The sequence below is a fragment of the Capsaspora owczarzaki genome (assembly GCF_000151315.2).
Source record: "Capsaspora owczarzaki ATCC 30864 unplaced genomic scaffold supercont2.4, whole genome shotgun sequence".
Lineage (NCBI taxonomy): Eukaryota > Filasterea > Ministeriida > Capsasporidae > Capsaspora > Capsaspora owczarzaki.
The window spans coordinates 1,972,045-1,988,387 of NW_011887295.1; the positions used below are offsets into that span (position 1 = coordinate 1,972,045).

The 16,343-nt window shown below is 54.3% G+C and overlaps 6 protein-coding genes across 6 annotated transcripts; 4 read left to right on the forward strand and 2 right to left on the reverse strand.

Moving 5' to 3' along the window:
* Positions 1–161: 161 nt before the first annotated feature.
* CAOG_03414 (hypothetical protein) lies at positions 162–4,396 on the forward strand. The gene is made up of 2 exons (XM_004364196.2): positions 162–227; positions 1,417–4,396. Exon 2 carries the CDS (start codon positions 1,614–1,616, stop codon positions 4,113–4,115), a length of 2,502 nt encoding a protein of 833 aa, XP_004364253.1. The 5' UTR covers positions 162–227; positions 1,417–1,613; the 3' UTR covers positions 4,116–4,396.
* Positions 4,397–4,579: 183 nt separating this feature from the next.
* On the reverse strand, positions 4,580–6,493 carry CAOG_03415 (hypothetical protein). Its single transcript, XM_004364197.2, has 2 exons — positions 6,447–6,493; positions 4,580–5,573 (listed from the first exon to the last, which is right to left on the reverse strand). The coding sequence occupies exon 2, from the start codon at positions 5,516–5,518 to the stop codon at positions 4,664–4,666; it is 855 nt and encodes a 284-aa protein (XP_004364254.1). The 5' UTR covers positions 5,519–5,573; positions 6,447–6,493; the 3' UTR covers positions 4,580–4,663.
* A 270-nt stretch (positions 6,494–6,763) lies between these two features.
* CAOG_03416 (hypothetical protein) lies at positions 6,764–8,766 on the forward strand (the record flags this gene model as incomplete). Its single annotated transcript, XM_004364198.2, has 3 exons — positions 6,764–7,010; positions 7,419–8,088; positions 8,121–8,766. 3 exons carry the CDS (start codon positions 6,764–6,766, stop codon positions 8,764–8,766), a joined length of 1,563 nt encoding a protein of 520 aa, XP_004364255.2.
* Positions 8,767–9,067: 301 nt separating this feature from the next.
* Positions 9,068–11,315, forward strand: CAOG_03417 (hypothetical protein). Its single transcript, XM_004364199.2, has one exon. The coding sequence runs from the start codon at positions 9,081–9,083 to the stop codon at positions 11,223–11,225; it is 2,145 nt and encodes a 714-aa protein (XP_004364256.1). The 5' UTR covers positions 9,068–9,080; the 3' UTR covers positions 11,226–11,315.
* Positions 11,296–12,671, reverse strand: CAOG_03418 (ubiquitin-conjugating enzyme family protein). Its single transcript, XM_004364200.2, has 6 exons — positions 12,554–12,671; positions 12,344–12,406; positions 12,024–12,125; positions 11,866–11,895; positions 11,681–11,752; positions 11,296–11,590 (listed from the first exon to the last, which is right to left on the reverse strand). Exons 1-6 carry the CDS (start codon positions 12,632–12,634, stop codon positions 11,468–11,470), a joined length of 471 nt encoding a protein of 156 aa, XP_004364257.1. The 5' UTR covers positions 12,635–12,671; the 3' UTR covers positions 11,296–11,467.
* A 105-nt stretch (positions 12,672–12,776) lies between these two features.
* Positions 12,777–16,311, forward strand: CAOG_03419 (hypothetical protein). The gene is made up of 5 exons (XM_004364201.2): positions 12,777–13,221; positions 13,334–13,821; positions 13,937–15,079; positions 15,217–15,783; positions 15,896–16,311. Exons 1-5 carry the CDS (start codon positions 12,882–12,884, stop codon positions 16,235–16,237), a joined length of 2,880 nt encoding a protein of 959 aa, XP_004364258.2. The 5' UTR covers positions 12,777–12,881; the 3' UTR covers positions 16,238–16,311.
* Positions 16,312–16,343: the final 32 nt, after the last annotated feature.

A 16,343-nucleotide genomic window follows, 5' to 3' on the forward strand; every position in this document is an offset into this window, starting at 1 on the left:
ATTTGGTTGTTTTGTTCTTTTTTCGTTGTAAAAATCCAATCCATTCTTGTGAATTACAGTCCAAGTGCAGTTGTCGTCTGAATTGCGATGCTGAAATTGCTGACAAAGTGACAAATTTACAACAGTCACGAATTCAATTTTCTCAGTCTTTTCTTTTTTCTTTTTTCTTTTTATTCTCGTTTCTGAATTCTCATTTTCGACCAATTGTTCTCTTTTTGCCTTTGTTGGTGAGTTTTTTTTTTTTTTTTTTTTCAAATTTCATTTCGCGTAGATTGGTTTTTTTCCTTTGTCTCTTTCGGACGGCGGCTTTTCTTGCTGCACTCGTGAACACGCGCTGCACACAAACACTGTATCATTGCACACGCAACCAACCCAGCGTCGCCTCGTTTCTCGACTCGCGGGCCCGGCTTTGGTCGCTGTTCGTTTTGGCGTGAAATTCATCTCCTTTTTTTTTTTTTTTTTTTTTTTTTTTTGCTTCTTTGGCAACAACATCATTTCCTTTTTGTTTGACGGTTTTTTGATTGAAGTGAGGTTTTTGAGCGCAGCAGCAGCAGCATTGCGGCATTGCAGCACACACACACTCACATTTGACACACACACACACACACACACACACGCACACACGTACCCTCGGCTTGACGGCGCACTTGCTGCTTTGCAAAGACAAGTGGCGTCGGCGGTTTTTCTTGTTGCTGCCACAGTTCTGCTTTTTTTTTTTTTTCGCTTCTCGTCCACGGAGGGGGTTGGTTGCATACCCCAGCAACTCTCGGAGTATTGCGATCGCGGTGAAGCCGAGCCAAGGCATTGGTGCGGTGCGCTGCGCTGCGGTGTAGTGTGTCGGCTGCTCACAACGCCTCAGAAGCCCCACCATCGTGACGCTTTTGATCACACTACTCCGTGGGCCGTTCTCATCATCGACAGCCTCAGATTTCCCCCCCCCCCACGCTCGACATGCTCCAGACCACGAGATGGGGTTGTGACACTGTGTCGGTCGCAGCTCGATTTCTGTTGTATTCGTATTGTGTTTCCAAAGGTGTTTTCGGTTGCCAACAACCGCTCACGCTGTTTTGGCTGCAATTTTTCGTGAGCTTGTCCGAGGAGTGGACATGTCTTCGTGCATGGTCGCATATAAACGTGCGCTGTGCTTTACGAGTGTGCGGATGGCAGTCCTTCGCCTTCTTGCACGAGCGACGTTTAGGCAGATTTGATGACCAAAAACAGATCTAAAAATTCAAAAACATGGTGAAAAAAAAAGAAAAAAAAATAAAAAAAAATCAAAAAATCAAATCTTCCAAAACAAGAACGCGATGAGTCACAACCGCTCAGAATTGGGTGAAAATCAAGCAGTCATCACCAAGAACCAAACAATTGCTGACAACTCACCAATCACTTTGGCTCGCTTGGCACATCTGACAGATCGCTGCTTGCGTCTCAATTCGGACTCGAATCAATCCAGCACCCAAGGAACACGAACAAACACCCCCATTTTGACTCACCCCCCTCGTCACCGGGTGAGACAGACTCGGAGAAACAAACAAACCTCCACTTGAAAAAACAAAACAAAGGCTAAATCCACTAGGCGTGCATATCCTACTCCAGTCGACTGGCACCCGATGACAGACTCGCCAATCAACACGGGCACCCTGGGCTCGACACCCACAGGATGGGCCAACTTTCTGCTCAATGAAGAAGAGTTTCCCGACGAAACCATGAAGTCGGCCTACTTTGCCAATCCAATCTTCGACTTGGCCATCACCGGGCTTGGCGGTGCCGCTGACGAAATGGAAACAAACACGGAGACGAAAAAGCCGGCTCGGGGATTTGCAGCGACCGGCCGACTGTCCATCATTCTGTCCGAAGAGGCAGTCGAAGCGATGCTGCCCAAGAAGCGTGCCAGCTCCGACTCGGTGCACTCGCTCGGCGGCGGCCACCGACAGTCCGTCTTCCGTCGCCGCCCGTCGGTCAGCAGCAACACTGGCGGGTCTCGCTCGGGCACGCCAACTCCGCCAGAAGGGGCTGGTTCGCTCGTTGCCGCGACCCTTTCCAAGGCTGCCAGCAAGGTAGGCGCTGCCCCGACGAGCAGCGTCCAGCGTGCCACAACGCCTCCCGCCATTGTCATTCCAGGGTCTGTTTCGCCAGTTCCGCGACAGCCTGGCGGGCCGACGCAGCAGCTGCTGGTCGCCGACCCTGCCTGGTACATTTATTCAGCACGCGACGTCTGGATTGCCGAGGACGACGACGTGCCAAGCGGCGCTCAGAGCGCCAGCATGAGCCACGCCAGCAGCCTCAGCAATCTCGCCGCCGCGTCGTCGCCCATGCTGCCGGCTTCACCCCACTCTGCTGCCGCTCTCAGCCATCGCCGGCAATCATCGTATACCTCCACAGACTCTTCCAACAGCCTGCCCTCGCTGGCCTCGCCCGGAGGCATGCGTCGAGGCAGCGCAAATGTTGGCACGCCGGCCGCTCCGTTGTCGACCGGTGGTGGCGCCAATGTCGTGACTACGACTGCCGCTGCCGCCGCTGCTGCTGCTTCTGCTCTGTCGCCCGAATCGCACCGCGGAATTGAGCTGAGCTATCGATTCTATCGCGAGTTCTTTTACGGTCACAAGCACAAGATTTTCTGCGGGACGCAGGACAATGCACCCATGATTTTGGCCATCTTTTGCGAGGAAAAGGACTATAAAGACCATCCGAACGCCCGGTTGACGGTGGAGAGTCGTGACAAGTTCGGCGGCTCGCGTGGCTCGGTCGGGTCGGAGACCCAGTCGCAAACCGACTCGCTTCACGAGCCGTCGCGCGACGGCGGCGGCAGCTCGGACAGCGACCAGCCGCTCTCCCCGCCCATTTTGTCGCCAAAGACGGCGCCCGCCCCAGCACGTGCCAGCGGCGTCTTTTCGTTCGACAATATTGCTGCACTCGACTCGAAAGCCTCCACCCAGGAGAAGGACAAGCACGGGCAGTCTAGTTCGCAAGACTCGCACGCCAGCAATCACCGACACTACATTGCGCTGTTGTGGACGCAGGACGCGGTCATCTGCACTGCGTTTGTGGACGACTCCAACCGTTGGAAGAAAATCACTGCTGCAGTGAAATCCCGGGCGCGGCGTGCACTGCACTTGGTGTCGCCTCACTTTCCCCTTGAGTTCCGCTCCGCCATCACGTCTCTCAAGCGTGTGCGCGAGTCTGTCTATACTCCCAACTCGCTGCTCAAGATCGAAGACCACCTCTTTGACATGTTCTTCCCAACCCGCTTCAAGTTTGGCGTCGTGTATGTGCGCGATGGACAAACCCACGAGGACGATGTCTTTGCCAACTCGGAGCCCAGCGCAGGCTTTTCCAACTTTTTGAGCCAGCTCGGCGATGTCGTGCAGCTCAAGGGCTTTGTCGGGTATGCCGCTGGTCTGGACACTCGCACGGACACCACGGGCGAAGTTTCCGTCTACACAAAGTGGCGAGATGCCGAGATCATGTTCCATGTGGCTACAATGCTCCCGTACGGAGCTGTGGACAAGCAGCAACTGCAGCGCAAGCGGCACATTGGCAACGACGTGTGCGTTATTGTGTACCACGAGAGCAAGCAGCCATACTGCCCGTCGCTTATCAAGTCGCAGTTCAACCACGTCGTGCTGGTTGTGCGTCCAGAAACCTCGCCACCGCCAGAAGTTGCCGCAGCCGCGCCGAACAAGTCCTTCTACCATGTGGACGTGGCAGCCAAGCTGGAAGTTCCGCAACCCGAAGGCATTGTTGCGCCGACGCTTTGGGAGAGCGGTCCGCAGCTCAAAGAGCGGCTGTTGCAAATTCTGTGCGTCGCCCAGCAGAATGCCATGCAGGCACGCCAATTCTACTTGCCGATCTGCAAGTTCCGCGAAAGCCTTCTCTGCACTCTTGTGAATGACATTGAGCGAAAGCGCTTTGTGGACCTTGCAGGCACTGGAAGCGTGAACGGCGGTGGCAGCGTGAGCGGTTCCGGCACGACCAGCAGCCCGCCTTCCACCGGCGGTTCGAATCTCGTTCGCCGAACCTCCCACATGTCCGACGACAAGCCGTCATCCCTCTTTAAAAACAAAATGTCTCGCCAGCAGTCCTTGCCTCAGCTGGATTCGCGAGCAAAGTAGTCGGTCACCTTGTCTGCCTCTTTTGTTTGTTTTTTCTTTTCTTTCTATTGTGATTGTTAGTTTTTTTTTTGGTTTGAGATGTTGCTTTTTGTTGTTGCATGCGTTGTTTGATTTTTTTTTGCTGGTTTTTCCTTGCCGTTTCGGTTTTGATTTCAGGTGGGTGTACATTTGTGCTGGTCGCGATTTTCTTGTTGCTTGTTTAGAGTTTTTCCCCCACCTCGCTTTGTTGTTGTTGTCGTTATGCCTTGTGCCTGTCGAGCCTTATTTTTTTCTTTCACGAATAAAGAAGCTGCGCTCTCACACTGGTTGTGAGTGTTGTCAGATACGCTTCTTTGATTGAGTTGAATCTGTTCATCACTTTGATTGAACATTGCAAAGCATCTAAAATGACGCGAGCGAGTTTAATTCACAAATCTAAAAAAGATGATAACAGCGACCAAACCAAAAAACCAAACAACAACAACAGCAACACCAACAAAACATTGAACAGAACAAGTACCACACATAACACATTCCCAAGTACAACAACCTACACCCCTTCTTTGCTGTTAAGAAAACTCGTAGCACCACGATGAAGACGGGACTGCTACACACGAGGCTTGCCGAGCACGTTGAAGAGTGCCTTTTGCTACTACGCTGACGGTCAATGGGCCGTGCCGCGAAGTGGACAGCACGGTAGGGGTTGCTGGGCACGATGCCGACGCCGCTGCTGACGGCGATGCTGTACTTGACAAAGTCGATTGAACGGCACCAGTTGCTTGTGTTTGGACGGGTGATGCAGGGGCAAACTCGAGCCGGGCCAGCGAGTGCCTTCGCTTCAAGTCGGCAAACACGATCGAGCGAGAAAGCGAGTCAGATCCGCGTTGACGGGCAGACGCAGACATTTGCAGACGTAGTTGCAATCGCTCCACCGATCGCTGCTGTTGTTGCCGGGGCGAGAGCATGGCGAGACGCTCCGTCACTTGGTTGTCGGAAATCGATCCTTGCACATCGCTGCTCGCGCCGGATTTTTGCAATCTTGGCAGAACCGGTGATTGGAATTCGACACTAGAGGCCACGACGGGTGACTGATCGACTGATCGCGGAGCAACTGGTGTGCTGGACGACGAGGAACCGTTTTCTTGGTTTTCTTCTTGACGGATGTTGCTGTTGCAGGCGGATTCGATCGTGGTTGGCTTGGAAAAGGCAAAGCATCCGAATCGGAGCTTGGATTGCGTCGAGTGGTCCATGTTAACATTGAAGCGGTTGGCAGACGTTTGCGCAAACGGTGCTCTTGACGTCGCGGCGTTGCTGACTTGCATTGAAGAAGAGAAGGACGAAAATTTCGAGGCAACGTTTTCGCTCAATTCAAAGTTTTCCTTGTTTGTTTCAATGGAGATACTGTGGCTAACGTCGACAGACATGGTGACCTATTACTTGGAACTGCTATAAAAGTAATATAACGCGAGACAAAAGGGTCTGTCAAAGCAGAGCAGACATTCACGAGTGAGCACGACGGTTGGTGAAACAGGTTGAAACAAAAATCCGAGACTTGTCAAACGGTTTCAAAGCGTTGTTTCAAGCTCGGATTTTCCAGCCTCTCCTTTCATTCATCCAGCACTGGAATGATAGGTTTAGAAGAATAGATTGTTGTAGATTCGGCGGCAATATGTACCGGTTGAGGATACGGGTGATCGAGTGGGAGTGCGCGCGCGCAAAGTGGTTTCAAAATTGTAGGTTTTTGTTTTTTGGGCCGTAAAACCGTTGCTTCTCAACGCGATCGGTCGCGTGGTTGCCATTTGGCGAGGGTTTGATTTTTTTCGTTCAGCAAATCCGTGATTCACACATCTCATGTCGGAACGCAGGACGAGAATCGAGAAGCGAGAGAGAAGCGAGAGGGCGCAAAAGCAGTCAGAAGGAGAAACCATCAAACAAAAAAACCGCGAAAACATGAAACCGATCCGTAAACAGTTGCCAGATTTTGAATGGGAAAACCGTTGAGAGGGAATACGAAAAGCTGGAGGTCGAAACGCAACAGCCGCGGAACGCTAGGACTATACCAGTTGAGTGGAGGGTGTATTAGTGGACGGGGGAGGAGGGAGCGGGCGAGGCGATTGTGAGCGAGGCGATGCTTGAAGGGAGATGCGAGAACGACTTTTTTTTTTTTTTTTTTTTTGCTTTTTGGGCGGTTGCAACGGTTTGGCGTCTGGCTCAGCCCGTCCGTCTCCAACAGCTGAATGCAAGGTCATACTCGAGTAAAATGGAGATCAAAGCAGCATGAATACGCAGGGTGCAGGAGCGGGTTCAGGGGGAGGATGGGGAAGCGAAACAAACAGCGCTTTTGGGCAGTACCGAAACACTGAAGTGAAACAAGCAACGAAGGTTGGTTGAAAGGTTGTTTTTGTAGGACTGACCAAAGTAAAGAACAACCCATCCAAATGCAGAAAAGAGGATGCTGTAACAAGGTTGGAGTTGTAATTCCGTGAAACAATGCAGTTCAAGCGTTTGGCACTGAATCTCATCCGCATGGATTTAGAACACAAGCTCCCATGTTATTCTGCTCATTCCCCATTGCTGCTCTCTCTTTTGCTTTTTTCCTTTCTCAAATTTATTTGGATGCGGGGTCACTCTCCATTTTGCCATTATTCCCCCCTCCAATGCTCGTCGCAATGACTTCGATTGGCGCCTCACCGTTCGCTCTTCCTCCCACTTCAGCCACCTCCGCGTACCACCCATCGCCTGTGCCCATGCATACAACACCGTCTCCTGCAGGGGGCTTCCAATCGCACCCACTTGCGCCGATGCCCAAGCAATCCTCGTCGTCGTCGTCACTGCCCACGTCTGCACCTTCTTCCAGTCACAGTCACGCCGCCATGCGCAACAGCGTCGAAATCCTCGCTGCCGCGGCCGCTGCCGGTAAACCCAACCTCCAAACGCCGCTCACCCGTGCTTTGATTTGCGCTATTGTGATTCACATCAGTTTCTCCGCCCTTTGACACGAGTCTCAGTGTCTTTGGTCTCGTGCCATTGCAGTGGTGAAATCGGGGAAAGCGAGAGAGAGAGTTTTGTATTGCATGACGTGATGACAATGCGATGACGTCTTTTTCGATTTTTGACGTTTTTTTTTTGCTTTGCTTTTGGCCTTCCTTTGGCTTTTCGTGTTCTCTTCTTTCACTGCTTCTCTTCTTCGACATCCACTATACGTCTCTTATTCCATGAATGGGAACAAAACGACAACGATGATAATAATGATGACGATGAAAACCGAGTTGTTCTGCACATGGTTCTCAATGGCTGATTTTTTTTTGTATTTTGGCTCTACAGTTTCGTCATCGTCGTCAGCTAATGGAAATCGAGCCATCATCCAACCTCAAGCTGCACCCTCTGCGTCTTCGTCATTGATGCCCACCGTGTATTCGCAAAAGCCGATTGGAGTGGTCGCTGCGGATACTTCTGCTCAGTATGCACAGAGTGCAACAAGTGCTGCCGATTGGCACCGCAACGCTGCTGCTGCTGCACCGCTTGCCAAGCCACCCACAAATGCAGTGCCAGAATCGGCGCTCGCTGCCAGTTCGCTTCAAAACACTGCTGCCACCGCTGGATTGTCGTCGGGTGGGGTGCCGGCGCCTTCTGCCAACATCCAAATCCGCCGCGAGCGAAACGCCATCTCGGCGCGCAAGTCGCGGGATAAGAAGCGAGAGTACGTCAAGGTCCTCGAGGAGCGACTCACGGTGCTCGCCAAAGCCCACGCAGAGATGGCAGCCTTCCTGCAGACCCTGCCCGCAGAACTCGGCGTGCACCTGCAGCCGTTTGCGCAGCCCGGTCAAGTCGCCGTCGTCGAAGAGGCAATGGCGCTTGCAGCCCTTGTTTTACAGCAGCAGGGCGCAGGCCTGGACTCCACCATGCTGGCCCAGTTTGGCCCAGTTCAGCAGCCTCAGCAGCCTCAGCAGCAGCTGCAGGAAACCCGACCGAACAACACACAGCTCAGCACCGTGTTTGCGAAGCGACTGGTTCGCAACCGCTCAGCCTTACCTCCTTGGATGCTGCCTTGGATGCTGCCAACGCACGCATTTCCAAGCGCGCTGCTCGTTTTAGCTTCCAGGAGAAGCGAGACCGCCGTCGCAAGGCGTCCATGCTGCTCGAAGCGCTCGCGCTCCACCAGGTTGATCTTGGACTTGCGCCCGCGCACTCTCGTAGCAAGCGATCCAGTAGTGACAGTGACGAGTCTGGTGCCAGCGGCAGCGATCAGGACGACCTGCATCATGACAATCATGGCGACAACAACAACAGCAACAGCAACGGCAACAGCAACAGCAACATCAGAGCCGGCAGCGACTCGGCGTCATCTTGTGCTTCCTCAGTATCTGGCGACGACCACACGACTGCCTCCAAGCTCTCGCCCCGCAGCAGCTGGTCTTCTTCGTCCGAGGACGACGGCAGCCGCCATGGTAATTCGCTGGATTTTCGTCAGTGGTCTTCGCGGGAGGTGGCCGAGTACCTCGAGCGATGCGGGCACGCCGATGTTGCCACCCGTTTTTTGCAAGAGGAGATATCCGGCGAGGTCTTGTCCATGCTCCAGGTCGGGTATTTTACGCAGGCGCCGCTTGGCCTCACGCTTGGCAAGGCCTGCAAGTTGTATGAGTGTTTCCAGCAGCTCATCAAGACCAACTAGACGTGTGCTGCGCGATTCCTTGTTGTTGTGTTTTGTTTTGCATGATGTGTACGAACGTTTGTTCTTGTATTTTTTATTCGATATATTGAAATGTTTTTCGAGCTCGCTGTCTTTTTCCTCCATTTCTCAGCAAGTTGTTCCCATTTTTGGCCCACCAATCAACATTTCCTAATTTGATCCGCTAAATCAACATTTCCTAATTTGATCCGCTAAATCAACATTTCCTGATTTGATCTGCTCTCAGACTCGTGACTTTTATCTTCCTAATTTGATTGACTTCACTTCTTATCTTTTCTCCGCTGATCATCTTTTTCATGGAATCGCACTCAACCGCCATCGCGAACGCCGACGCTGCTGCTGCTGCTGCTGCTGCTGCGGACACCGAGGTCGTCGACGTCGTGGTGGTCGGCGGCGGCATCAGCGGTCTCACTGCTGCGTGGCACGTACTGAGCCTCACTGCGACGCCCGATTCGCCCTCTGCCAACGCCACCGCGACACTCGCCGCCGCCGCCGCCGCTGCGCCTGCGTCCACTCTGAGTGGTGGTGCTGCTCCGTCATCCTCTGCACCGAGCTCGGCGTCGGATGCTGCCGGATCGTCAACCTCGTCAACCTCGTCAATCTCGCCCTCTGCTTCTGCTTCTGCTTCTGCTTCTTCTGCTTCGGGCTCAACGATCGTCCCAATCGCAGCCCCAGCGTCCGTGCTCGTGCTTGAGGCCAACTCGCGCGTCGGCGGCCGCACATTCACTGCCGTCCTGCCTCCCTTCGCTGAATCTGCTGCTGCTTCCTCAACCGATCACTCCTCAACCGCTACCGCTACTGGCGCTTCGACAGTCGTCTCGTCGTGGACACACGTCGGCGATGGCCCTGCAGCCGCAAACATTCCCAACCCAAGTCCCTTGATGCGCGATCTTGCTGCGGCGCGGACCACGGTGCCGTCGTTTGCCGCTGCCGCCAAGCAATCCGAGCTCGGCCTGTACATTGACCTGGGCGGCCAGTGGATTGGGCCGACGCAGAGGGCCATCTGCCATCTGGTCGACCTGCTGGGACTCAAGAAGCACGAGCAGTACCATGCTGGTCGCAAGGTGCTCGATCTCAGCGGAGTGCGATCGACGTACTCGGCTGACATTCCCGTCGGCGTTGGGCTCTTTGGGCTGCTGGACGCACAACTCGCCCTGTGGCGCCTGGATCGCATGGTTGCGCAGGTGCCCCTGGACAACCCGCTCAACTGCCCCAATGCAAAGCGCTGGGACAGCGAGACGGTCGCGTCCGTGGTCGAGCGCATCACCTACCTCGAGTCGACGCGTCGCATGTTGCGCATGCTCACGCAGGTCGTGTTTGGCACCGAGCCGAGTGAAATCACCCTCCTCAACTTTCTGTGGTATGCTCGCTGTGCCGGCGGCATCGACACGCTGCTCAAGATTGAGCACGGCCTTCAGCAATGGACGGTCGTTGGCGGCACGCAGCAAATCTCGGAAGCGCTGATGGCCAAAGTCAGCTCGGACTTTGGTTCTCGCGGACGCGTGCAGACCTCCTCGCGAGTGGTGGGCATTGAGCAAGATGTCGCGAACGGCTCGATCGTGGTGCGTTATGTCCAGCAACGCGGCGCCGGCAAGGCGCAGCAGGCGCGCCAAGTCCGCGCGCGTCGCGTCATTGTTGCCACGCCGCCCGCCGTGGCGAATCGCATGCTGTTTGAGCCTCCATTGCCGCAAACACGCCAGTGGCTCATGCAGCGGAGCTTTATTGGCTCGCAGACCAAATTCATCGCCTTCTTCCAGACTCGGTTTTGGCTCAACGACGGGCTTTCCGGCGAGGCCTTGTCTGATTCGCTCTGTGTGTGCTTTGACGACTCGCTGCCGCGTTCGGATGGGACCCTGCAGCCCGCGCTCGTCGTCTTTGCAGGTGGCGATCTGGCTCGCCAATGGTCGTTGCTGACTGCACAAGAGCGCTCCGACCGCGTGGTGGCTCGCTTGCGTCGCTGGTTTGGCTCGCGTGTTGACACTGAGCTGCACGGCGTTATTGAAAAGGAGTGGGGCTCAGATCCTTTCGCGATCGGCTGTCCTGCTGGACTTTGGTCGACGGGCTCGCTCTGGTCGGCCGGTGCCACTCTTCGTGAGCCGTGCGGCCGCATTCACTGGGCTGGCACAGAGACGGCCCACGAGCTGCAAGGCTTTATGGATGGCGCAGTGCGTGCTGGTCTCCGTGCCGCGGACGAGGTGGTTGGCGCATTGGCCGGCGTGGAGCGCTCGCGCACAGCCCTGTCCGCCATTGCCGGAGCTCGCGTCAACAACGCCTACGACCTGCGTCAGCTGCGGAGCGAAACGCGCATTGACAGCGATGGCGCTCGGTCGGGTTCCACTTGGTTTAGCTGGGGCGCGACGCTGTTGGTGGCTGGTGCCTTGGTTGCTGGCGGCGTTCGTCTTGCTCGTGCGCACGGCTTGTCTGTCATGTCGTGCCATTGATTGCGGCCCAAAAGCGGCGCCCCCCCCCCCTTTTTGGGTGTGTCCATTGTTTGATGTGGCAATGTTTTGTTTTTCATAGCAATATAGTAGATTTTGTTTATTTCGGGTGCCATACTGTAGCCGTAAGAAAAAGCAGGAAACCATAGTGGCATATCAATAACCCCTCCCCTCTACAGGGAACGGGCGCACAATGTGCTTGCAAAAGTAGACGGAAGAACAAAAAACCTTGACGAAACACTCCATCAGTTGATGGAACGCTCGGCACATTGACGGACACGTCGCTTGTAGGCCTTGATATCCTTGCTGTACAGACTTGCTGCATCGGGGTTGGCAGGCGAGTTGATATTTGGGTCTGCCAACAGCGACTGTAGTAGAATTGAAAGGCCGGGAACACAAGTCAAAACAACAGCGCGTGCAAGCATCCTGCCAAAGTCCAGTTCGCGCGTCACTCTCACCTGAATCGATGTCAGAATGGACGAGATGGTGTAGATTGGCGACCACTTGTCTTGGATAATGTCGAGGCAAATCTGGCAGCCAAAACGAAAAAACAAAAAGAAGAAGAAAAAAACAAAAGCCCAGTGAGTGTTTGTTCCGTTGATCAACAAACTCATCACTAAGGGGGGAATCTGGCTTGACATACCGAGCCATCCGAATAGATATTGGGGTGGAACTGCCAGCATCACATTACACGGAGACGAACAAAACAGTCAAAAACCAAGATCAAAGCAGCGTTCAATGAGCTCCAACCCCTCTGCCCCCTGCGCTTCCTTCGCTTGTCACCAAGGAATGTAACGTTACCATTTCGCTCACAAACCGGATCTTGGGTGGCTTGGTCGGGTAGTTGTCGCTGAATGCAAGGTGCATGTTGTAGATGCCGCCTTCCCACGGCGTTCCTTCCGGCTGCGGGAGGGGAAAGAGCGATTCAGAGGGGTGAGATTTGCAGTCCAACAACGTCAGTCACCCCCTCCCCAAGCCATAGGGCAGTCCAAACAGAGGCAAGGAGAGGGGACGTCGTTTCCCCAATGGAAAGCGATGACGTTCCTTGCTTCAGCCCTCGGCCACTCCAATGCTCAACAGCACTCAAGCCAAGGCCAAGCCACAGGTCTTGTAAGACTCACTCCTGAGACTGCGGCGTTCCATTGGAAGAGGTTGTCTTCGCTGACCGGCGCGGCAGAGCAGCCCTAACACAGCGCACAGCCAATTGCAACAAGAACAAAAAGTCAGTCAGCTCAAAAACTCAGAGATCAATCTCAGAGTCCAATGGATTGGGATGAATTTGGTCGTCTTGGGGGTATCGACAAGCACAAACAGGGGAGAAGGGTGGATACCTCTGGTGGATCCGCTTGGACGTGCTTGTAGTCTGAGAGCAGTCGCAGCACTGCAGCCGAAGCGCCCATTGTGCCAGCCATTATGATTGCGATGAATGAATGAATCCCAAGTCCAAAAGATGAAGACTGACTCTGAACAAGCAATGATACTAGATTGATGATGTGATATTGTGTGATATTTGGATAAATCAATCAGTTTCTTAGCAATTCAGTCCAGCTTTTTTTTGTTTTTGTTTTTTTTTCTACTTTTCTGAGTTTCGAAACTCCCACTCAATTTGTGATCTTTCTCTTTGTTGTTGTCTGTCATTTTGGTGTTGAGAACGCTTCAATGGCGACAACGACGACGAGGACGGGCAAGCTCAGGAGGGAGCAGCAGCGTGGTGGAGGCCTGCGTGCTCTGCTCGTGCAGCTGCTTGCGACGCTGATCGCGGCCACCGCTGCTGCTGCTGCTTCAGCCACTGCTGCGGACATGGCAGCATCATCATCAGGAGCGGGCGCGACCAGCGACTCGGCGCGGTGCATCTGGACGAGCATCTCGCGCCCAATGCAGCTTGTTCGACCCGACGCAACGCACTCCAAGCTCGAGATTGTCGAGGACACGATCGAGCAGCTCCGAAGCCTCACTGGACCCATCGCAGTCATCAGCACTGTTGGCCCGTTCCATTCTGGTGAGATGACGCGCTTTTTAGATTGCCGGGGATTAGGGTGAATGTCGAACGAGCAGAGCGTCTGAGACGACAAGAACTAAACATCATCGCTTTGGATGAAACTCTGCCGCAGGTAAATCGTTCTTGCTCAATCAGCTCCAACAGAAGGCAGCCCAAGAGGCGGGAGACAGCTCCAGCGACTGCGCAGCCGAGTTCAGCGATTCCCTCCACCAACAAGACCCGGCGTCGGGTTTCAAGGTCGGACCCACGACCAATCCCGAGACAATGGGCATCTGGATTTCGGGATTCCGATCCCTCTCGCTGCGTCCGGGTCAGAAGGAAATGACCGTCTTGTTTGTCGACACGGAAGGCTTTGCTGGCGTCGACGCCAACCCCGTGTACGACAGCAAGATTTTCGCCGTGGCCACGTTGATGAGCTCCCACCTTCTCTTCAACAATGTCAAGATTATCGACCAAAGCGCCATCGACTATGTCGAGCTCCTCGCGCGTCGCACCCAGCTCTTTGCCCTCAAGGCACAGCTCGATCCCGCTGGTGCCCCAGAGGCCTCAACGGCAGCCGCTCAGCAGCACCAACACGAGCAAGAAGAGGATGTGATTGAGGTATGCGGGGAACGCGAGACGGGGCTCTCTTTGAGGAGCAAGCAAAACTCGTACTTTGTGTCTCCCTCTCTCCTCACTCTCTCTCATTTATTGTTTGTTGTGTGGCTGGTGATAGTTCGACCCGGAGCTCGTCAAGTTCCCTCCGCTGACTTGGGTGGTCGAGGACTTTGCTCAGCAGCTCGTCAACAACGAGACGCCCACCGAATGGCTCCACCGCTTGGTCAATGCGTCCAAGTCCCGAAAGCAGCTCCAACCCGCCTCAGCCACACACGCTGCTGGCGCTGGCGCTGACGCCGCCGCAGCAAACAAGGACCGCAAGGCAGAATCATCGGCAGAGGCGTCACTGGCCGACGTGTTCCCATCGCTCGCCTGCCACACGCTCTTTTTGCCAGCGGCCACGCGCGAGCGTCTGATTGACCTCTCGATGGTCTCGGAAAACGACTTGACCGAAGACTATCGCCAAGACCGCGACGCGCTCTGGGCTGACCTGCGCACAAAAGTCATTCCAAAAACGCACAAAGGGAAGCAGATTGGCGGCATCCAACTCGGCGCGCTCGCACGCGTGCTCGTGTTTGCAGCCAACCACGGTTCGATGGTGCGCATTCCCTCGATCTGGCACATGTTCTTGGATCAGCAGCGCAAGATTGCCCGCTCAGAGTGCACCGCGTTCTACCGTCGAGAAATGTCGACCTACCTTCGCCGCCTCGACCCCGAGACTGTGCGACAAATCGAAGCCTCCACCAGCAGCGCCGTTGATGCCTCTTCAAACCCGTCGACCACAGCCATGACAATCAAGACGGGCCTGCAGTCCCTCACCCGGAGCCTTCGCGAAAGCAACCTCGGCGCAGTGTCTTTGGCCCAGAAGGCACAGAATCAACTCGACCCGCTGCCGTTTGCCGTGCCCACTTCGTACTTGAAGCACCTGCACAGCGACGTCTCTGTGCACAGCATGGAGCTCCATCATCAGCTCGTCGGCTCCAGCGACGCTGCCCAAGAGATGCGCAGCTCACTCGCCAACGAACTTCGCAATCAAGAAGACCAAAACAACCAGCGCATGGACCGCTCGTGCAAGATTGGTACAGACGTGCTTTCGCAGCTCGCCGAAGAAATGTTCCACGCCCAAGAGCTGCCCGTCCAGCCGCAGGCCCTGAACGAGCTCGCCACCCATGTTCGCAACACGTGCTTTAAGATTTACGACTTGCAGCTTGGATATCTCAAGGACGAGGAGACCTTTACCAAGTACCGGGAGTCTCTTGCAGTAAGAATCGCGCTCGGTCTGTTTTTTGTTGTCTCTTTTTTTTTTTTTTTTTTTTTTTTTTTATTTTTTTGTTTTTAACGATTGTGTGCTTGTGGAATGACTCCGATTGAATCGCCTCCTTTGGTTTCACCTTGTAGCACACCCTTTCAAGCATTATCGAAGCGAGGCACTTGCGCAACACGGAAGAGCATCGCAAGACCCTGACGAATGCCATCAAAATCGCCATGGAGCAGGTCCACAAGACCCAAGCCGAGGCCAAGTCCCGAGTCTGCGTCCAGTCGGCTACTGGGAATACCGGAGCATGCGCGTCCGCTGACCAGCGTCCGTTTACTCTCGGCGAGCTCCATGCCCTCGAGCAAGAATGCATCAAAGTGGCCGAGCAAGAGTTTGGGCCACGCAGCTTGGATGCCGACCAGAGCTTGCGCGAGGAATTTTACAACATCCTTCTCCAACAAATCAAGGTGGCAGCCCGGGCGTTCGACGAGGCCAACTCGTCCAAGCTCGAGCTCAAGTACCATGCCGCGCGTATGACCACTGAAGGCAACCTGTCCTCGAAGCTGCAGACAATCTCGCTGCCCGCAGCGGAAGAGGAAGTAGAGCACATGGTCAAGCTGCACGCCGATGCTGTGTTGAAAAACTACGAGGCCGAGTTGTCGCTGTATCGAGATCGCAGTGACTATGCCGTTCAGCTCAAGGCCGTTCAGGTAATGGTTTTTTTTTTCGTTTTTGCAGGATGGTGAATCGTGCGCAGCAGCGCTTGAGTCGAACATCACCACCATGTATCATCTAACTGCATCACGGGGGGACTCTGATTAGGCTCGAATCGTAGACATGAAACAAGCTCTGTTGCGCAAGAATGTGGATCAATTCGCCAAGCTCATTCTCGGTCCAATGGAAGTCGTACGCAGTGCATTCGAGTCGCACTCGTTCTGGTTTGCGTCCACCTTCCGCAATGCTGTTCACAAGCAAGCTGAGGCCCAGCTGAAGCTCAACCCGACAAGTGCCGCTTGGAAGCAAGAGCTTCGTACCAAAGTGATTGACAGCTACATTGATCATCACATGCACTCTACACTCGGCTCCATTCGTTTGCATCAGTACCTCGTGGGCATTGTGCTCGTACTTGGCCTGGTTGCCGCGTACTTGTTTTCACGTCGTTAAGTCGATGATCGCTTTTCAGTAAATTGTTGTTTGTCGTGGTATTGTTTCAAGAAGATGCAAGAGTGATGCAAGGACGAGCACTAGCAACTATCAAAGATCACCAATG